The sequence below is a fragment of the Sarcophilus harrisii genome, chromosome 3 (genome assembly GCF_902635505.1).
Source record: "Sarcophilus harrisii chromosome 3, mSarHar1.11, whole genome shotgun sequence".
In the NCBI taxonomy this organism is placed as follows: Eukaryota; Metazoa; Chordata; class Mammalia; order Dasyuromorphia; family Dasyuridae; genus Sarcophilus; species Sarcophilus harrisii.
Genome location: NC_045428.1, coordinates 368,950,850 through 368,969,780, shown reverse-complemented (window position 1 = coordinate 368,969,780; position 18,931 = coordinate 368,950,850). Strand labels below are relative to the sequence as shown.

General features: G+C 33.4%; 2 protein-coding genes across 21 annotated transcripts in view; one reads left to right on the top strand and one right to left on the bottom strand.

Moving 5' to 3' along the window:
• The window catches only part of PLCL1 (phospholipase C like 1 (inactive)), a 406,095-nt gene that overhangs the window by 31,884 nt on the left and 355,280 nt on the right, over nucleotides 1-18,931 (top strand). The gene's annotated exons all lie outside the window — the stretch shown is intronic.
• The window catches only part of BOLL (boule homolog, RNA binding protein), a 199,027-nt gene that overhangs the window by 141,860 nt on the left and 38,236 nt on the right, over nucleotides 1-18,931 (bottom strand). For 17 of the 20 annotated variants that reach the window (XM_031960244.1, XM_031960238.1, XM_031960239.1 and 14 more), the window contains exon 2: nucleotides 7,894-7,945. The exons of 1 other annotated variant lie outside the window; for it this stretch is intronic. In XM_031960244.1, coding sequence (XP_031816104.1) covers nucleotides 7,894-7,945 — 52 coding nt within the window. Of the gene's footprint in view, nucleotides 1-7,889; nucleotides 7,946-18,931 lie in introns of all 20 variants that reach the window. 2 more of the 20 variants (XM_031960240.1, XM_031960241.1) reach the window with 1 other exon arrangement.

Sequence of the window (18,931 nt, the reverse complement as noted above, 5' to 3'; positions counted from 1 at the left end):
TTACTTGCTACAATGTGGTAAAGATGAGAGCGTATTCTTTTTTGGAATCCAAGGACCTAAGATTTGAATATTAAATATTGCTATTTCCTTGGCACAGCTAAGTGTCACATTGAATAGAGTGCCAGGAAGACTCATCTTCCTGAACTCAAATCTGGACTCAGACACCCTGGGCAAGTCACTTCAACTCTGCTCACCTTTGTTTCCTTATCTGTAAAAGGAGCAGGAGAAGGAAATGGCAAATCATTCCAGTACCTTTGCCAAGAAAACCTCAAATGGGGTTGTGAAGACTGGAAAAGGACCAAGCAATAATAATCTACTAGTTCCTACTTATGTGACATAAAATAATACCAGCTTCTTCAAGCCAATTTCCTCTTGTAAGATGAGGTTATTACATTAGGTGATCTTTAAAATCACTTCTAACTTTCAAACTATGATCCTATGAAAACTATCATGAAATTGCTATTCCAGTATTATATTTCAAAATGATAGACACTGAAGTTTGACTTAGAGGGTAAGTTGTTTTCTAAGTACTATATTACTTTATTTGATCCAAAAATCAATAATTAACAAAAACAACCAAAAAAAAAAGAATTACCTCAGAATCACATGACTTTACTAAAATGTACAACTCCTACTTGCCTATGTTTTACAAGTTTCCAAAGAAAGAATAAAGTTAATTACTTTTTGGAGAAAATAAATAGATCATTTTAGGATGTATTTTATTGTTCTCTGAATTTTTTGTCAGGATTTAGCTTCATCAGATTGATGAGCACTATACTCTTTCATAGTCAATTTCAGGAATCATTCACTATGTGCAAGCATTATGCTACAAATATAAAAACAAAAACAAAGCACTCCCTCCTTCAAAGAACTTGGAATGAAATAGTAAATATTTTAGTATAATGGCACAAATTGCTTGTTTTTTTTTTTTGGGGGGGGTGTCTAATTAAGATTCCATAGATGTAGGTGAAACTCTCTGTATATCTCCTGAGGTACCTAATAACAGAATTAATTATATGGTAAAATCTCATTGAATATTTGTTGAATGAATGAATAGTATTGTTACAGCTCCTGAATTTAAGAACAGAAATTTTGCTGAGTTTGTCTAAATTAAGTGTCTGGCTAGGGTAGCATCTTCTTTTTATGCTTGTTAATAGTGAAAATTGACCAAATAGTAGTTCATGGGGGAGCTAGGGCATCCATCAACTGAAGCTAATACTTCAGACAGCTTTAGAGGAGTTCTACTGTTATAGACTCTGCTTAGTACTAGGAAATACAATGGATTTCAATGTAGTTTCCCAGAAGTTCCCAAATGATCCAAACTTCCCAGAACCTACAAGTCACAATACATCATATTTATTGTTGTGGCAGTATTCTGATTTGCTTGTTTGAAAACTAAGTGCTTCATTTGATTTTGTTTTACTATTTTTTTTTTCACATTGTGACCCACATGTTCCAAAAGCTTGAGGGGTTTCTTACTTCCTTTAGGATAAACAAATTCCTCAGACTTCTGTTAAGGCCCGTTATAACCTGAATCCCACCTGCCTTTATAAATTGATTCAACATTATTCCCCTCCATGTATTTTATACTGTAAGTATGGTTTCCTTTTAGTCTGTGTAATTCTAGTTCATAGCACCTAGCATAGCATCTTAAGGTATGGCAATCGTCTCTTTCTCATGTGTGTTCAATACGTGTATATATATGTGAGAGGCAGTGTGACATAACAGATAAAAGCTAGTCAGGAAGACCTGGGTTCAAGTTTTGCTTCTAATATACTGGCTGTCTGACCCTAGACAAGTCACTTAACCTCATGATTCTATAAGCAAACCTCTGAGTATAAGTTTCAACCTGTATTGATAGAGGGAATCTTTCACTGGAAATTCATTATGCCCCTGAAAAGACAGGTCTGTCTATCCTCTGTATAGATAAATTTCAATGTCAGATGCTATTGTTTGTCTGGGAGACATCCAGATATAATTAAGGTTACATAGGGGCCATGCTATCTTTAGTTTCTATTTCTTATATAAACTAAAAAAGCCGTGAATCCAGGTGAATGCCCTAGGAATATGTAGGACCTTATTTTGAGAAGGGATATGCAGGTGTTTAGGGAAGGGTAATAAGGGTATAAAGGCTGCCAGGACCTCTTCAAGACTGCTTTCCATCATTGTCATCACCTGGCATCCAACTTTCACCTGTAACTCCAAGAAGTTACAGCATCTGTAGTAGTCTTACCCTGAAAAATCATTTCAGAAGATGGGATAAATCAGGCTAAGAAAAAACAATAGGCCTCAAAACCAGTGGGGGAGTTAAATGTAGTATCTACTCTAAGTATGTGAAATCTTTCCCTGGTAGAATGAGCAGATATGAACAATTTGTTCCAGTAGGTCCTGAAGGCAATGGAGGCAGGTGCTGTGGAGTGCTTAGAGCTTGGGCAGACATTGAAGATACCAAGGTCATTCACTGCACTTTGGACCATAGCCAGTTGTCTTGACTTTTGTCTTGCACCTGGACTTTGATGACTCTTCACATGAGCTAGATTCCTTGGTTTTTGAACCTCAAAATCCTTACATTTCAGACCTCTAAGGGGTGATGATGATAATAAGATACATGCTTTATTGTTGCCTCCAGCTTTGAAAGAGTAAGGATTCAGTCAGGCAGCACTTTTGCCTGAACCTTCCTCTGGTATTTGCTGGCCTCATGACCATGACCAAATCTTTTAACTTCTCTTTGCCATTCTTTTCTAATCTGTGACCCTAAGCTTCATCTCAGTTCTCTTGGTTTGTTTTCTCTTCTCTGAAATGGAGGGCTAGACAAGATGATTTCTTAGCTTTATCTCTAAATCCTATAATGTGGTGATTAAAAAGGGTTCAAAAGACAAAGTTCCTAGGTAATTTAATCATTTTACCAATAATGTCAACACATTATTAATAAAAGGATATTTTTGGTCATTTCAAACCAAAGACTGATAAGTATATTTTTTTAAGAAACAAAACCCATTGTTGACATATTTTAGTTTTGAAAAATTATACTTGAGTCAAAACTTAGGGAATTAATAATAAATAACTTAAAAGTGAATTTCTTCTTATGGCTTAAATACTTTCAAAGTAGATTTAATTTGAAACATAACATAATATTAAGATATAATAAAGTATAGTTAAATGAAAAATTCATCATGGAATTTTTAATTGTTTTTCTGTGAGGCTTATTATTTATTGTAAAGTGAGTATTGGAAAGATAGTATAAAGAGAAAATATTGGGGTGATTTAGCAATAGTAATTTGAAATTTTTGTATGAAGAAAAGATATCCTTTAAAAATTTTTTTCTCCACTAAACTATTTTGTTTTACAATGTCACTGTAAGCTTTGTTGTGGCAGGCACCTAATATCATGAAATATTACCAAGGTTCATAACATTTATTGCTGTAACCAATTTTAATATGACTTGCATAAATCCAGGATTGGATGCTTAGTGACTGCCATTTTGTTAAAAGCAAATATTGAGTGATGTCATAAACAATCCCCTAAAGAATGTATCAAAAATATATGGAAGTTGGTTGATTTTAGCTGTCTAAAACAATTCCATAAATGATTATTACTTTCTCTAAAAAGTAACAGATCCCACTGAATCCATTGTAGTTTTTTTTAATATGGGCTACCAACTGATTGTGTCATAAAGCATATGATATGTCATATGACATATATGTCATAAAGCAAAAAGCATGATTTATGATATTATTATAATAAGCATACCCAATAAGAGAATAAAAATGAGAAGTGCAGTATTAGCAGACATGTTGTTATAGAACTTGACAGAATGTTGCCATTCAACTTGATAATGATTGGGACAGAACAGATGTGTTGGGGGCAGGGAGTTGTATTCTGAAATCAAGGTCATCTTGGACAAATTTTAACAATGATTTTGGGTTTTGCAAATTCAGGCTTTATTGCAAGATTATTTTCAATAAATGTATTAATATAGCGTTGATAGTTGTGGTTTCCTATATTAAAAATAATATAATACTAATTCCCATATTTATTTTTTACAGAAATATTTCAATAAATTCTTATATTTTATGTTAATAAAGTTGATGTAAAGATAGGATGTTGACAGTGGAAAAAATCAATAATTTCTCAGTTGAGAATTTCAGAAAACACTTTGATTTCCTTACTTTATAGCTTTTAGGTAATGACCATTACATAAGACATTTGATCATTTGCTATGTTATTAGTAGTGGTCTGCTCTTAATTTTACTGATAAAACTAAATAACTACATTTAAGCTGAGTAACTGAGTAATGGCTGTGTTATTCAGTTGCAAAGAGATTCTATAGTCACATTTTATTATTATTATTTTTGAGTTTGGCAGATCTCCATCTCCTCTGGCTGTACATATGTCATGGAATGCCCTTTGTATGTTATAGGACACATTTTTTCCATGAGGGTTAGAGGTTGCATTTTCTGATTGTCTCCTTAATAATTGGTGAAGGCTTTAATATTTTGTATTGTTGTTGTTTTTAGAGGAACCACGTAAATCTCTCAATTATATCCAAACTATTTTTCCTTGTGCCCACCAAAAGAAAAGAGAATGAAAGAAAAATAGATATCAGAGTCAAGCTCCTGTAAAAACTTTACCTGCAATTGGTCATTTATAAGTATAAATGATCAGAATCTAATAGTTTTTAATTACTTTAAGAAGACACAATTATATGCTAAAATTAAAATATCATGGACCTTAGTAACAGAACATAAATCATTAAAAATTGTCAGACTTCGCAGCTTGATTATTTAGCATATTTCTAATATTTTTTGCTCATAATTTCTGATTGAGAAACACAATACTAAGCACTATCATTTAACCAGCAATTATTTATTAAGCACTTTGCACTTCTATGTTTTGAGCATCATTCTAGGTGCTACTGATACAATAATAAAAATGAAACAATTTCTGCCCTCAAGGAAATTACCTTCTACTGAGTGGAAATAACATATGAAGATCGAAATATATGCAAAATAAATATAGTGTACCTTGCTGATATATTTAAGTGTGAAGAGTACCTTGCAATGAACTGATTAAATATTTGAGTCTAGGGGAAAATAAGATGAAATGAGAAACCATTCAGACACATTGTTTGCTTAGCCTCAAATTATTAGAATTGGAAGAGATCTCAACAATTATGTAGTCCTATCCCATTATTTTACAGATGAGTCCTTTCCTACTTTTCTCCCATTCTTCTTCCCTTCCCTTCTCTTGCCTTCCTTTTTATTTCCTTTCATTCCCTCTTTTCCCTTGTCTTTCCTTTTCTTCCCCTTTCATAGCTACTAATATCTTAATTACAAAATCTAATGTCCTTTTTCAATCCTCATCCTTTTTGACCTTTATGTAGCATTTGACATTATTGATCACCTTTTCTAGAATAATATCTCCTGTCTACAGTTTCATGATTTGGCTGTCTCTTCATACTCTTCCTATCTGCTTTATTGCTCCATCACAATCTCCTTTATTGGTTCTTTACTTATGTCACTCCCATTAATATGATTAATATGAGTGAACCCCAAGGGGTTTTCCCTGAGCCATTTTTTCTAATTTAAAACTTTTCATAACTTGACTATTTTTTAATCTTCATATCTTTTTTCCTGAGGCAATTGGGGTTAAGTGACTTTCCCAGGATCACACAGCTAGGGAGTCTTCATATCTTTTACAAATCCCCTATGTACCCCATGATCAAATTACATTGTCCTCTTGCTATCCCTAAACCATAACATTCTCTTTTCTTTCTTTTTGCCTCTGTCTCTGTCTGGAATGCTCTTGGGATACTCCACCTTTTTGTTTTCATGAATTCCTTCAAGACTCAGCTCAAACTTCACTTTCTGCTGGAGGCCTTTCTCTACCCCCCTTAGCTATTACTGTCTTCCCTATGAGCTTATTTTCCACTTACTCTATATATATCTCATATGTACGTAAAATATTTACATGCTATCTTCCCCATTAGAATGTGAGCTCCCTGAAGTCAACTGTAATTTTGCCTTTCTTTGTTTCTTCAATCCCAGCTCATCACATAATAAATATTTAATAAATGCTTGAGATCCAACTCACCAAGATGTGGAACAGGGAAGATGAGAGAATTCATGACTGATAAAATTTTAGTCTCTTTAATATAGTATGAACTAAGAGAAGAGGGTATAAGGAATAGGAAGGGGTTTGGAATAATAGCTTTGAGGAATATTGGATGAAGTCAAGAGATAAAAAAAGATTATCTTGCAGCAATGAAAACTCATTTGAGTTTAGATAAAATAAATTTATTATGAGGTCCAGGGGTATTCCCAGATTCCCTCAACTAGTAGCAGATAAAGTGAATGGTGGTGGTGGTATTATACAAAGTTGGGAATAATCAAGGTAGAAAATCTGAAGGTTGAGTGGAGAAGAATAATATGTTTGAAATCCTTAGCCATAAGACCAGTTAGTTGGTCAGTAAGTTTTCAGAATCTCTTACTATGTGCCAAGTACTGGAAATAGAAAGAAAGGGGAAAAAATAGGATCTTTGTCCTCAAGGATCTCATATTCTAATGGAGGAGGACTACATGAAAACAACTATGAACACAAAATATACACAGGGTAAATGAGAGGCAATCAAAGGGGGAAGACACTAAGGGGGAGTGGGGGTGTGTGGAGGTTGAAAGAAGCTTCCCTTTATAGAAGGTGAGACTTAAGCTGTCTTTTATTTTATCTGTCTGTCTGTCTGTCTATCTATCTATCTATCTATTTATAGCTTTTTATTTACAAGATATATGCATGGGTAATTTTTCAGCATTGACAGTTGCAAATCCTTTTGTTCCAATTTTCCCCCTCCTTCTCCCCATTTCCTTCCCTCCCCCCCATGGCAGGTTGAGCAATATATATTAAATATGTTAAAGTATAAATTAAATATAATATAAGTATACATGTCCTAACAGTTATTTTGCTGTACAAAAAGAATCAGACTTTGAAATAGTATACTATTAGCCTGTGAAGGAAATAAAAATGCAGGTGGGCAAAAATGTAGGGATTGGGAATTTTATGTAATGGTTCATAGTTATCTCCCAGAATTCTTTCGCTGGGTATAGCTGGTTCAATTCTGTATGTACATATTTACACAAATACATATATATATTTTTCACCCATATGTTCATATACTTTAATTGATTCAGTCATTCCACAATAGATGGACACTCCTGATTTTCTAGTCCTTTGCCACCAAAAACATACAGAGAGCTTTTGATCAAATAAAAAATTTTATATTTTATCTTAGAGGTAATAGGAGGCTATTGGAGCTTATTTTATTTTCCAATTTTACACTTTACCCCCTCTTCAAAGTGGATATAGAAATTGTGGTTAAATTTTATTAATTACTGTTTTGAAAATGTGTATTAATTAAATTTCCCCCCTATTTTGGGGTGAAAACTTTTATTTTTAATCAGGTGTAATAAACTTTCTAGAAATTTAACAGACATGATCCATCCATAAGACCTTTTTTTTAGGGCATTTATTTCAGTCTACTCTCAGGCATTAATTCTTATTGTCCTATGTTGGCTATCCTATCCTTTATTCAATTTTATTGTTGTTGTTGTTGTTGTTTTTTAGCATTCCCATATGAGAATGGATAGAAGAAATAAAAAGATGATAACTATATTCTCAAATTTCAAAAAAAATTTTGAACAAATTGCTTTTTGTTAGTTTTGGTAAATATATTTTTATATTTAGTTCTGTATGGTTCTAAAAGATTAATAAGGGCATATATCAATAAAACAAGTAAATAATAGTGCAAGACATGTCAATCAATAAACATTGATAGAGTAACTGTAATAGTGCAAGACATTCATGGAGATATTATGAGGAATATTAAGAATTCCTACCTGCCTTTAAATAGTTCAACAATCCAGTTGGAGAGATGGAATGCATATGTGGGAAGCTAAAAAAAAATGAATAAAATAATTACAGTGACTTTACATTGCTTCTAAAATTAGAAACTCCTCTTTTTGCTTTTATCTTTCTATACATCCTGGCATAATCAATGTCCCCTCCTACATTTTGTTTAGTCAGACTGGTTTTTTTCTCTATTCTTCAAACAAGATACTAAATTCCCATGTATGTGACTTTTCACTGACTATTCTCCATGCCTGGAATGAATCTTCTCCTTACCTCTCACTTATAAAGTCCATCTCCTCCTTTAAGAGGCATCTTAGGCACCATCTTTTGCATGAAACCTTTTCTGATCCTTTTCCCATTCCAGATACTAATGCTATCTCTCCTAAACTACCTGATATTGAATACTTTGAATATGTTTGTATTTCCTAAGTTTCTTTATATTTACATATATATGTATTTTACATATATACTTTTTGGTTTTCTCATTAGAATTATAATTAGAAACAAGTTAAGATTGTTTTATTCCTTGTGCTTGTCAGGTGTCAGGTACATAGTAGGTGCTTAATAAATACTATTGATTGATACTAAATTAATAATAATGCATACAATTAGTATTTAGGTGGTCTGCACTGGTTAGAAAAGGCTTTATAGAGGGGAATATGAATATAACTATAGTTATGGCGACAACGAGTAGACCAATGTGGCTTTAATGGAGGGTAAGTATATGGGAATAATGAGAGATGTGACACAAAAGTTGTCATGTTCCAACTACTTACTGCTACATATAAATTTTGTACTATATTGTCTGTATTCTTCTAACCATGGACTTTTCCAGAAACAAAATTTGGAAAATGAACTGAAACAGTGACATAAAAATCAATCAAGCTGCATATAGACTTAGAAAATCACAAATTAGCATTGTCTATGTTGTATTATTTTTATTTGTTTAAGATTTCACAATTACATTTTAATCTGATTTCAGATGCACTATGGAGGCAAGTTTGACATCTCTGAATGGACCATAGTTTTGTCTGTGATAATGATTTGATTCCATCAAAGCTAATTTGCTGAATTCTCAAGGATATTTTAAGGCCTGTATTTGTATAGTGATTTATAAAACCAAATGTGAACTTGCTCTGACAGTACAATTTATTTGGCAGTTAGAAAATAATTACTTATTTAGCCTTTGGAGAAGGATTTAGATGAAATTTTGGGTGGAAATCCTTTCAGAAAATAAGTAATTCCCCAATTCTATGTATTATATATTTTAAATTCTTGTTGGGAAGAAAAAAAATGCATTCAATGAAGTGATTTCTAGGTCTAGTACCCTAAGATTAACTCTAGATTAACCTAGCTACCTATCAAATATTTTTATAACTTCCTTCTTTCATTTATTTTTATATTACCTTTACTCTTTTAGTTAACTATGCTGCTCTCAGAATTTGAAGTTGAAGAATTTGGTATAAATTCATTCTTTCTTAAACCAGTTTTCAAGAATGGTAGCTAGCTTTGATTCCCCTCTCACCCAAATGATTTAAAAATGATCTTATTACTATATCAGCAATGACTTAGATTATTTCAAAATACACAAGAAACAACCTATTGGAACAGATTAAATTCTTTTGCTATTGAGTCATTTCAGTTGTGCTTAACTCTTTGTGGTCCCATTTGGAGTTTTCTTGGCAAAGATACTAGGTTGGCTTACCATTGCCTTCTCTGACTCATTTTTACAGATGAGGAAATTGAGGCAAATAGAGTTAAGTAATTTGACCAAGGTTGCATAACTAGTGTCTAAGATTTGTTCTCAGGAAAATGACCTTTTTCAATTCTTGCCAAATGAATTTTTAATCTCTCTCTCTCTCTCTCTCTCTCTCTTTCTCTGTCTCTCTTTCTGTCTGTCTGTCTGTCTGTCTCTCTCTTTTTCTGTCTCTCTGTCTCTGTCTCTCTCTCTCTCTCTCTCTCTCTCTCTCTCTCTCTCTCTCTCTCTCATACAGTTAAGTAATTTGGCTAAGGTTGCATAGCTAGTGTCTGAGGCCAGATTTGTTCTCAGGAAGATGACCTTTTTCAATTCTTATCAAATGAACTTTTCCTCTCTCTCTGTCTCTGTCTGTCTGTCTGTCTGTCTCTCTTTCTTTAAATTTGGAGAACCAATTAAATACATATTTTAAATTTCAATAGCATTTCATTTTTCTAATTACATAATCTTTTTTAATATTCATTTTTGTAAGATTTTGAGTTCCACTTTTTTCTCCCTCCCTCCCTTACCTCCAAAATCATCCAAACAGCAAATAATCTGATATGAGTTATACATATGTAATCATTTTAAAAGTACTTCCATATCACTCATATTGTCAAAGAAAAATCAGAACAAAATGGAAAAAACATGAGAAAAGAAAGCAAATAAAAATAAGTTTGAAAATAGTATGCTTTGATCCACATTGTCTTTATAGTTCTTTCTCTGGCTGTAGATGGTATTTTCTGTCTGAAATCTATTGGAACTATCTTGGATCAATGTATGCTGAGGAGAGCTAAGTCTATTATAGTTGATCATCACATAATTTTGTTGTTATTGTATACAATTGAACTTTAAATATCAATAAGAATTTGAAAGAGAAACCTAATGATATATGAGTTATTGCATGATGGAGGAAAATTTTAATTTATAAAGCAGGTTTTAGATTTCTGCTATCAATTTTAAAAATTAGCCATTCTTTCCTTTTTAAAAAATATTATGTCCCTGACTGCATTTTCATCACATTTGTGATTTTAACCTTTGTAGAACATAGCTTAGAAATGACCATTTGAAAGGAATCCTAGAAAAAGAAAATGTAAACAACAACTCAGGCTGAACTGATTTTCTTTTTTAATTATAACTTTAAAAAAGTGATAATGGAAGAATGCCTTCCTTGTCTACAAATTATTATAATAGAAAATGCAAAGTTGGCTTGGAATACAGGAGACTTAAGTCCGACAAATTAGCTAGTTTGGAGTTGAGAAAGGAGAAAGGGGATTTTCCTTATTTTGTTTTCCCCAAAAGTTGGCACCATTTCTGAAACTGACCCTGGAGCTTTTGGAAGGTTTTAGAAATGTCTGATTAACTTTTTTTCTGCAACTCTTCTTTAGCCACTTTCCTTCCAACAGATTTGGCTAGTATGGTAATGAAGACTTGGGAAGACCTTGGGAAAAGTTTCACTGATTGATTGAAAGACAGACAGTGTTTATGATTCTTCTCTGGAGAGATAATCCCTACATATAGCTAGTTCAGGTGGTTTATGAGCCAAATATAAACCATAGGTGAGCCAAATATGATGTGAGATTTGAACTTTTGTATCTTAACTTCCCTCTTCCCCTGCCAACTGAAGCCAATCCTCTCTAGCTATTTTGTTCTATGAATTGTGAGAGTACTGAAGGTGGGTGATAAAGTAATGCCAATAGAGCTCAAGCTGGTCCCTTTTTTATTTCTAATTAGGCCTGATGGCCAGGTCCCACTGTCAAGAGCATCTTTGGAAACAAATTTAATAAACTCTCCCAGCATTCCTTTAAGGTAGGGATAAAAGGGAGATATATGAAACAGGAGCTGGTGTTAAGAAGAAAGGAAATGTAATATGTGTTTCCTTCCTTCTTATCCACTTTCATTTATTTATTTTCTTTGGTTATTGTCACCATTGTTTTCATGGCTTTGTGTAAGTATATTTCATTTAGAGAGTGTAATTTTGAGAAGATAAACGAATAGTCACCTGGACAGGTTTTCATATTCAACACCTACTCTCTGTGTTCTTAGACAAATAATGTAGCCTTTCTAGATTTATGAACCTTCTTAAGAGTCTAATCATTCCCCTGGGGCAACTTCTTCTGATTGGAGGGTGAAAGGCTCCTCCCTAAATTCCTATGGCTCAGGCCAGTCATGCCTTCATTTCCCATCAGACTATATTCACCTGGATTTGTCCGTTATCTCTCATTGATACCTTCTTTCCCCGTTCCTTTCCTTTTTTCCATATCATTTTATGTGTTATCTTCTTCCAATAGAAGGAAAAGTCTTTGGGGGTAGGGACTATCTTTTTCTTGTATTCTGTGTTTAGCACAGAACTTATTAAATGATTATAGAATGACTTTTAAGGAGCATAATAAAACTACTTTTGTCTTGATTTTATGTGGGAGAAGTAGTCTTTCCTAAGCAATAGAGATATGCTGTTATAGAAGGAAAATCACAGTGGAAGTCAAGAGCTGTATGCACCATTGGGAAAAATTTGGAAAGAGCTAGGATGTTTAAGGGTTGAGATAGTTATTCTGAGGCTTATATACAAAACAACTTCTTTTAAGTTCATATTATAATAATACTACTATCTTTCTAGTTTTTCAGACATCAAGTTTCTATCACTATCTTCCTAAACCTTATTTACTTCCACTGTAATCTGAACTTTCTCTCTTCCCTTCAGGGAAGGAAAGGAAGAAACAATGGTAGGTTCATTGAGGGCTAGAGAAATTTAATTTTTTTGTATTTGTTCTATTCATGAAAACAGAGGCATAGTAAAATCACATAACTGGCCAGTGACAGATAATATAGACAAACCTCATTTTATTGTGCTTTGATTTTTACTGTGGTTTTTACAAATTGAAAGTCTGTGGCAACCCTGCATTAAACAAATCTTTTGGTACCATTTTTCCAATAGCTTCACATTGTGTCTGTCATATTTTGTTAATTATTGCAATATTCAAAATTTCTTCTTCTTATTATTATATCTGTTATGATGATCTGTGATCAATGATCTTTGATGTTACTATTGCAATTGTTTTGGGGCACCACGATGTGTTTCCCACTTCTCTCTCTCCTCAGGTCTCACTCTTGCCTGAATCACAATGTTGAAATTAAGCTAATTAATAATTGTATAGTCCTATTCTAAATTGCCACAGCCATCTCATCTTTCAAGTCACTACCTAAATCATTCAGCAGTCATCAGCACTGAGGCAAGACCTTCAATCAGAGAAAAGATTATGATTCACTGAAAGCTCAGCATTTTTAGATTAGCATTATTATTATTTTGTTTTTAAGCAATAAAATAATTAAAGTATATGGATTATTTGTTTTTTAATATCATCCTCTTGTACACTTTCCTATGTAGTAATAAACAAAACAATTCATGATTTGCTTCATTTCAATATTTGCAACTGATCCCGCAATGTCTCTGAAGTGTGCTTGCTGTGAGGATCAAATGAGATAGTAACTGTAAAGCACCTAGGGCAGTGCCAGGTATGTTGTAAGTGCTGCATAAATGTTAGCACTTACTAGATTATTGTTACCAGATCCCAGGACACCTAAGTTCACTTGTGTTCCTTCTACAAGGAGATGTAAGTTATATCTCAGTAACTTAGTGTTGATTTCTAGAGAATAAAAAAATGGAATGTCTACAATAAAATGATGTTGGCAATATCAGGGAATATGTACAGGTGATGGATGAGACATTACATTCTGGTTAAATTGAGTAATCTGGATGGGAGTAGTAGAAAATAAACTGTTAATGTAGTCTGGTACCAAATTATGAAGGGCCTTGAACTAAGGAATTTGAATTTTGTTTGGTGGGCAATAGGGGAGCTATTGGAGAATTTTTAAAAGATAAGTGATATAGGTGCAGCTAAATAGCACAGTGGAGAAAGTCCAGGCTCTGGAGTTAGGAGGATCTGAATTTAAATATGGCTTCAGACACTTAACTTTTACTAGGTATATGATCCTGGGCAAGTCACTTAACTCCAATTTTTTGTCAGAAAATAATAAAAAAAATATGTGATATAATCATATCTCTGTATAAGGCAGTATTGTAGAAAGAGTGCTGGGCTTAAGACGTAGTTGAGGTCAGAATTCAAATTCTGCTTCTTATATTTACTAGGTTTGTGATTGGCTAAATCTTTTGTTTCTCTGATTTTCAATTTCTTTATCATTAAAATGGAAATAATTTATAAGGTTATATTAATATCAAATGAGACATTTATTAAAGTACTTTACAAAAGTTAAAGCACTAAACAAATGCCAGTTATTATTATTTGCAGAAAGTTACATTTGAGCTGAGTTTTGCAGGAGGCCATTAAAGTGCAAATTATATAAGGCACAGTCAAGGCAAATGTACCAAGTCAGGAAATGGAAAATTTTATATGAGAAGCAGTTAAGTGATTAGACTATAGTGTTTGTGGAGGAGAGAAAATTTTACAAAAACTGAAAAAGTAGGAGGAACTTTGTGTGAAGGGCTTTAAATGCCAAAAGGAAAAACATATTTCTTTTTAGGGAAAATAGAAAATCATTGGTTGTTTATTGACTACAGAGGTGACATAGTCAGACTCGTGCTTTAGAATTGATTGGAGGGTAAACTACTTTGGGAAGAAAGATTGAAAGGTATTGTAATAATCTGGCCGACTAATTTGGTGGCAATAAATATGCAAAATTATTGCATTATTGTCTATAATTATTTTAGATTGAAGTGATAGGATATGACAATTGGTTGAATATTTTGAAGTAAAAGAGAGAGGGAAAACAAAAGATATCGTCAAGGTTTCATATGCAGATGACTAGATGAATGGTGGAGGTTTTTGGATAAAGATAATGTTTGATTTTGGACATGTTACAAGTGTTGGTGGGAAGTCAAGCAGAAAGAAATGCCTTGTAGGTAGGTGGAAATATGAACTTGAAGTTTGAAAAAAAAGTGATTGAAATTTCAAATTTCAGTTGTTTGTGAAGTAAACACTTTTAGTCAAATAAAGAAGAAACATGCAGTTGTTAAAGTCTGACATCCTTTCTCTAATTATCCCATAGATTTAGAGGTGCTTTAGGGTACAGACAGTCTTGGAAGACTGTCAGTTGGATCTGGGTGGAGTGGTTACTGGTTGGTTAGCTCTTCCTACTTGAGCCCAAAGCTAACTATTCCTTTTGTTAAGCCTCTGTCTTTCCTGGGGGGGAAAAAAAACAAATCTTATTTTTCTTAAAGATACCTCTGGTGGTATCTTTTAATTGCTGTTATGATTATTGTGAGGTAAATGGCAAAAGTTTGATTATTTCCATTTTACAGACAAGTAAAAAAGCACTAATCAGTGCTCTAACATGTATTTTCCATTACACCATAATTATTGCTTCTAAAAGTTTAATATTGTGATTTGCTCTTAACTCATCCTTTTCATTTGTTTTGTTTCATGAGAATTATAACTGCATATTTGTAACATAAACTATTAAATATGAGGATTAAATGTAATCATTTTGGTTATTGATTTAATATAAAATTTTGTTGGAAAAGCCTTTTAAAGTAGTCACATCCTAGGAACTAATGGTTTGTTGTAGGGTTAAAATAAAAATTCTTCTAGTTCTATTCCCATGACTATGTGGCATTCCTTCAAATGAATGAAACAGCTTTTGGCATTAACAGTAGTTCACCCTGATTTCTCAGGAAGTCATTTAGACATTATAAACCATGCTTCATGTAGGAGAAAAAAAGAGAACTGGGAATTTACTTAGTACAAGGACCTTGGAGGTCAAACATGTCATTTAGAAGGCTCTGAGATATATGACTTGCATTTTATCCTTCTAATGGTAAGCCTTGAGTGTGTGAGCATTTTGGTCCTTGCATTTTCTAGTCAAGTCAAATCAGCAAGCATTTATTAAGTGCTTATTATCTGCAAGTCACTTTTCAAAGCTTTGGGAATATAAATAAAAGCAGAAGATAATTCCGGCCTCCCAGGAATTTACATTTTAATGAGGGAAGATAATACATAAAGGGAAGATGAAAAAAGGGTGGGCCAAAGGTACTCTAGTTGAGAGAATGGTCTGAAGTGAGGAGCCAAGCTTGGAAGGAAGTAATGACTGGCCTGGGCACTCCCTCAAAATGGACACTTAAGTGTATAAGCACTATCCAAGTATATGGATTTCAGGATTAGAATCATGGTTTCATAGTCATGAAATGAGGGAGTTAGATTAGATGGCTTCTGGAGGTTTCTTCTATCAGTAAATTGACTCTGTGTCATAATTTAGTGTAGACTAATTCCAAAGAATGTCATCCTCCTTTCTGCCTATCTCCCTCCTCCCCATTAAATAAACTACAGTAATTTCCTTTTAACTACAGTAGCAAATACAAAATATATTGTTATAATACTTAAGTCTTAAATCTAATGACACTGGTCTCCTATCCATTCCATAAATAAAATGCTCCATCTCTCAGCTCTAGGTATTCTCTTTAGCACTCCCTACACTCAGAATACTCTTCTTCCTTGGAGACCTCTCTGGCTTCCTATTTAACTCCCAACCAAAACCTCATCTTCTATAGGAAGCCTTCTTCGATTTCTCTTATTTCTAGTATCTCTGTTCATTAACCCTACTCTATTTATCCTGGATATAGCTTGCTCTGTATATATTTATTTACATATTGTCTCCCCAATTAGACTGTAACTTCCTTGAGAACAAGTGCTATCTTTTGCCTCTTTTATATCCCCAGTGCACATAGTATGTACTTAATAAATGTTTATTGATTGATGCTTAAAAATATTTAAATATAGCATTAAAGCCTAGAATATGTATTATATGGATACTTTAAATGTATGTTATTGGTTAAGAGTAATGAGAAAACATAGAGGAAACCTTTAACATTTCCCTTGAGTAGAATATATTTTAAACTGTTCAGAAACAAAGGGATGAGGAGAGTGAAGATATGGAAGATGGCAAAAAAATGAACCGAAGTAAAAGGTGAAGAAAGTACAATGAATAAAAGCATATATTTCTGTGACAGAACTAGGGATACAAATACAAAAGCAAAGGCAATTTTTACTCTTAAAGAACTAGTCTAATGGAAGAGATGTGTGTGTGTGTGTGTGTGTGTGTGTGTGTGTTTGTATGTATGTATGTATGTGTGTGTGTGTGTGTAGACAGAGCACCTGCCCTAGAATCAGGAGGCCCTGAGCTGAATTCAAATCCAAAACTTGACACTTACTCTAGGTAAATTATTTAACTTTTATTGCCTTGGTCCTCCCTGACCTGCCCCAAAAAAAAGTCAAATGGAAGAGACAACATTGGACATGACTTTTTGGGCATTTTAGAATATTTGAAGAGAGGCTATAAGGTAGGTGAAGGAAGGTGAAAGATAAGTAAGTTTTTACTACAGTAAGAGTAGTTCAGATAACAAAGATGTAGTAGTGTACTCAAAGAAGAGAAATATGAGAAAGAATACGAAGGAAAGCTTAAAAAAGTTAAGTTGTTAAAAGATGGTCCTATTGGAGGTTCTCAAGACTCTTTCCAGGGGGTCAGGGAATAATTTTTTCTGAGGCAATTGGGGTTAAATGACTTGCCCAGAGTCACACAGCTAGGAAGTGTTTAGTGTCTGAGATCAGATTTGAACTCAGGTCCTCCTGACTTCTGGGCTGGTCCTCTATCTACTATACCACCTAGCTGCCCCCATGATTTATTTTAAAATGAAGTAATACATAATTTTTAAAATTAAAAAAAATTTTAAGTGATCAATTTTAATTTTTCACATAATAAATATCAATAGGTATTATACAAACAAGCTCTTTGGGGTTCTCAGTTTTTAAGAGTATTAAGTCTAAATGGTGCTATAGAGAAAACTGTACCTAGAGTCTTCCCAGCAATTTTTGTCAAATAATACATTCTTATTTCAAAAACTGGGGTTTTTGATTTTGTCAAACACTACATAATTAAAGTTATTGGCTGTTTTGTCCTTTGAACCTAACCTATTCCATTGATCAACTAATCTATTTCTTAGCCAATACCAGATGGTTTTAGTAACTGCTGCTTTATAATATAATTTTAGATCTGGTACAGCTAGGCCACCTTCATTTGATTTTTTTTTCATTAATTTCCTTGAAATTCTTGACCTTTTGTTTTTCCATATGAACTTTGTTGTTAAAACTGTACCTAGAGTCAGGAATAAATGAGTTCAAATCCTACCAGAGATTCTTACTAGGTATTTGAGCTTGGGACAGTTATTTAACTTCTTTTTGCTTCACTTTTCTCAAATGTAAAAAAAGGGATATAATAATAACATCTGACTCACAGGTTGTCATGAGGATCAAATAAGATAATATTTTAAAAGTGTTTATAATACAGTGCTCGGATTTTATATAAGTGCTTGTTATTTTCATTATTAACTATTATTAGAAAGTTAGGTTCCATAATAATCTTGTAGTTCTGTAGAGGGCCACAGATAGTGGGGGAACTTTGAGTGAGGTATAAGATCCTTCAGCCCAGAGGAAACCTGCTAAAAATATCGGGTTTGGCTCCCCATTTTCTCTTTGGAATTTCTCACCTCCCTCCCTGAAAAGTCAGGGAGGGTATGACCACCTGTGTTCTACTTGAAGCAAGGATACTTATAGCAGGGAGCTTATAGTAAGCATTTACTCCATGTGATTGATGAGATAATGGTTCTCTAGTATATATTTAGTGTGATATAATGATGTAATCATATTGAAGTATTTAAGGTCTGAGAGGACTGGAGAGGAGATCTCAAACTGGGACACAGAGAGAAGAGACAGACACAGAGGAGACACAGAAGACAGAGACAGAAATAGAGATCTTCCTGGTGGCTTTCCTGCCTTCATCACTCCTCCACCTAAGACCAAGGCTCATCCAGAGATCCTCCGGAAAGCTAGTACGGACACTAACATAGTTCTATTCTTAGGTATTGGGAAAGATGGTAGTGCCTTCAACTCATATGAGGGAAGCTGGCAAAGATAGTGACTTTGGAGAAAAAAATGAGAAATTTAATTTATGCTAAATTTTTGTTTTGGCAAGGCAGTTGGTTGGAGCTTACATGGAAATTCCAAGTAAGAGGAATTTCAGGAAAAGATAATGAAAAAAATAAGTTCTGTAGAATTAGATAAAGGAATTGTGAGATGTATAGAAAGCTATTGATATTAAAGGGATGATGCATAGATTTGGGAACCCAAGAAAAAAAGCAAAGGGATTTTGCTGTTAATAGAAGGCAGTTGGTACAGAATCAAAGGCAAATTGGCAAGAGACTTTACTTTGGAAACTGAGGTTAAAAAG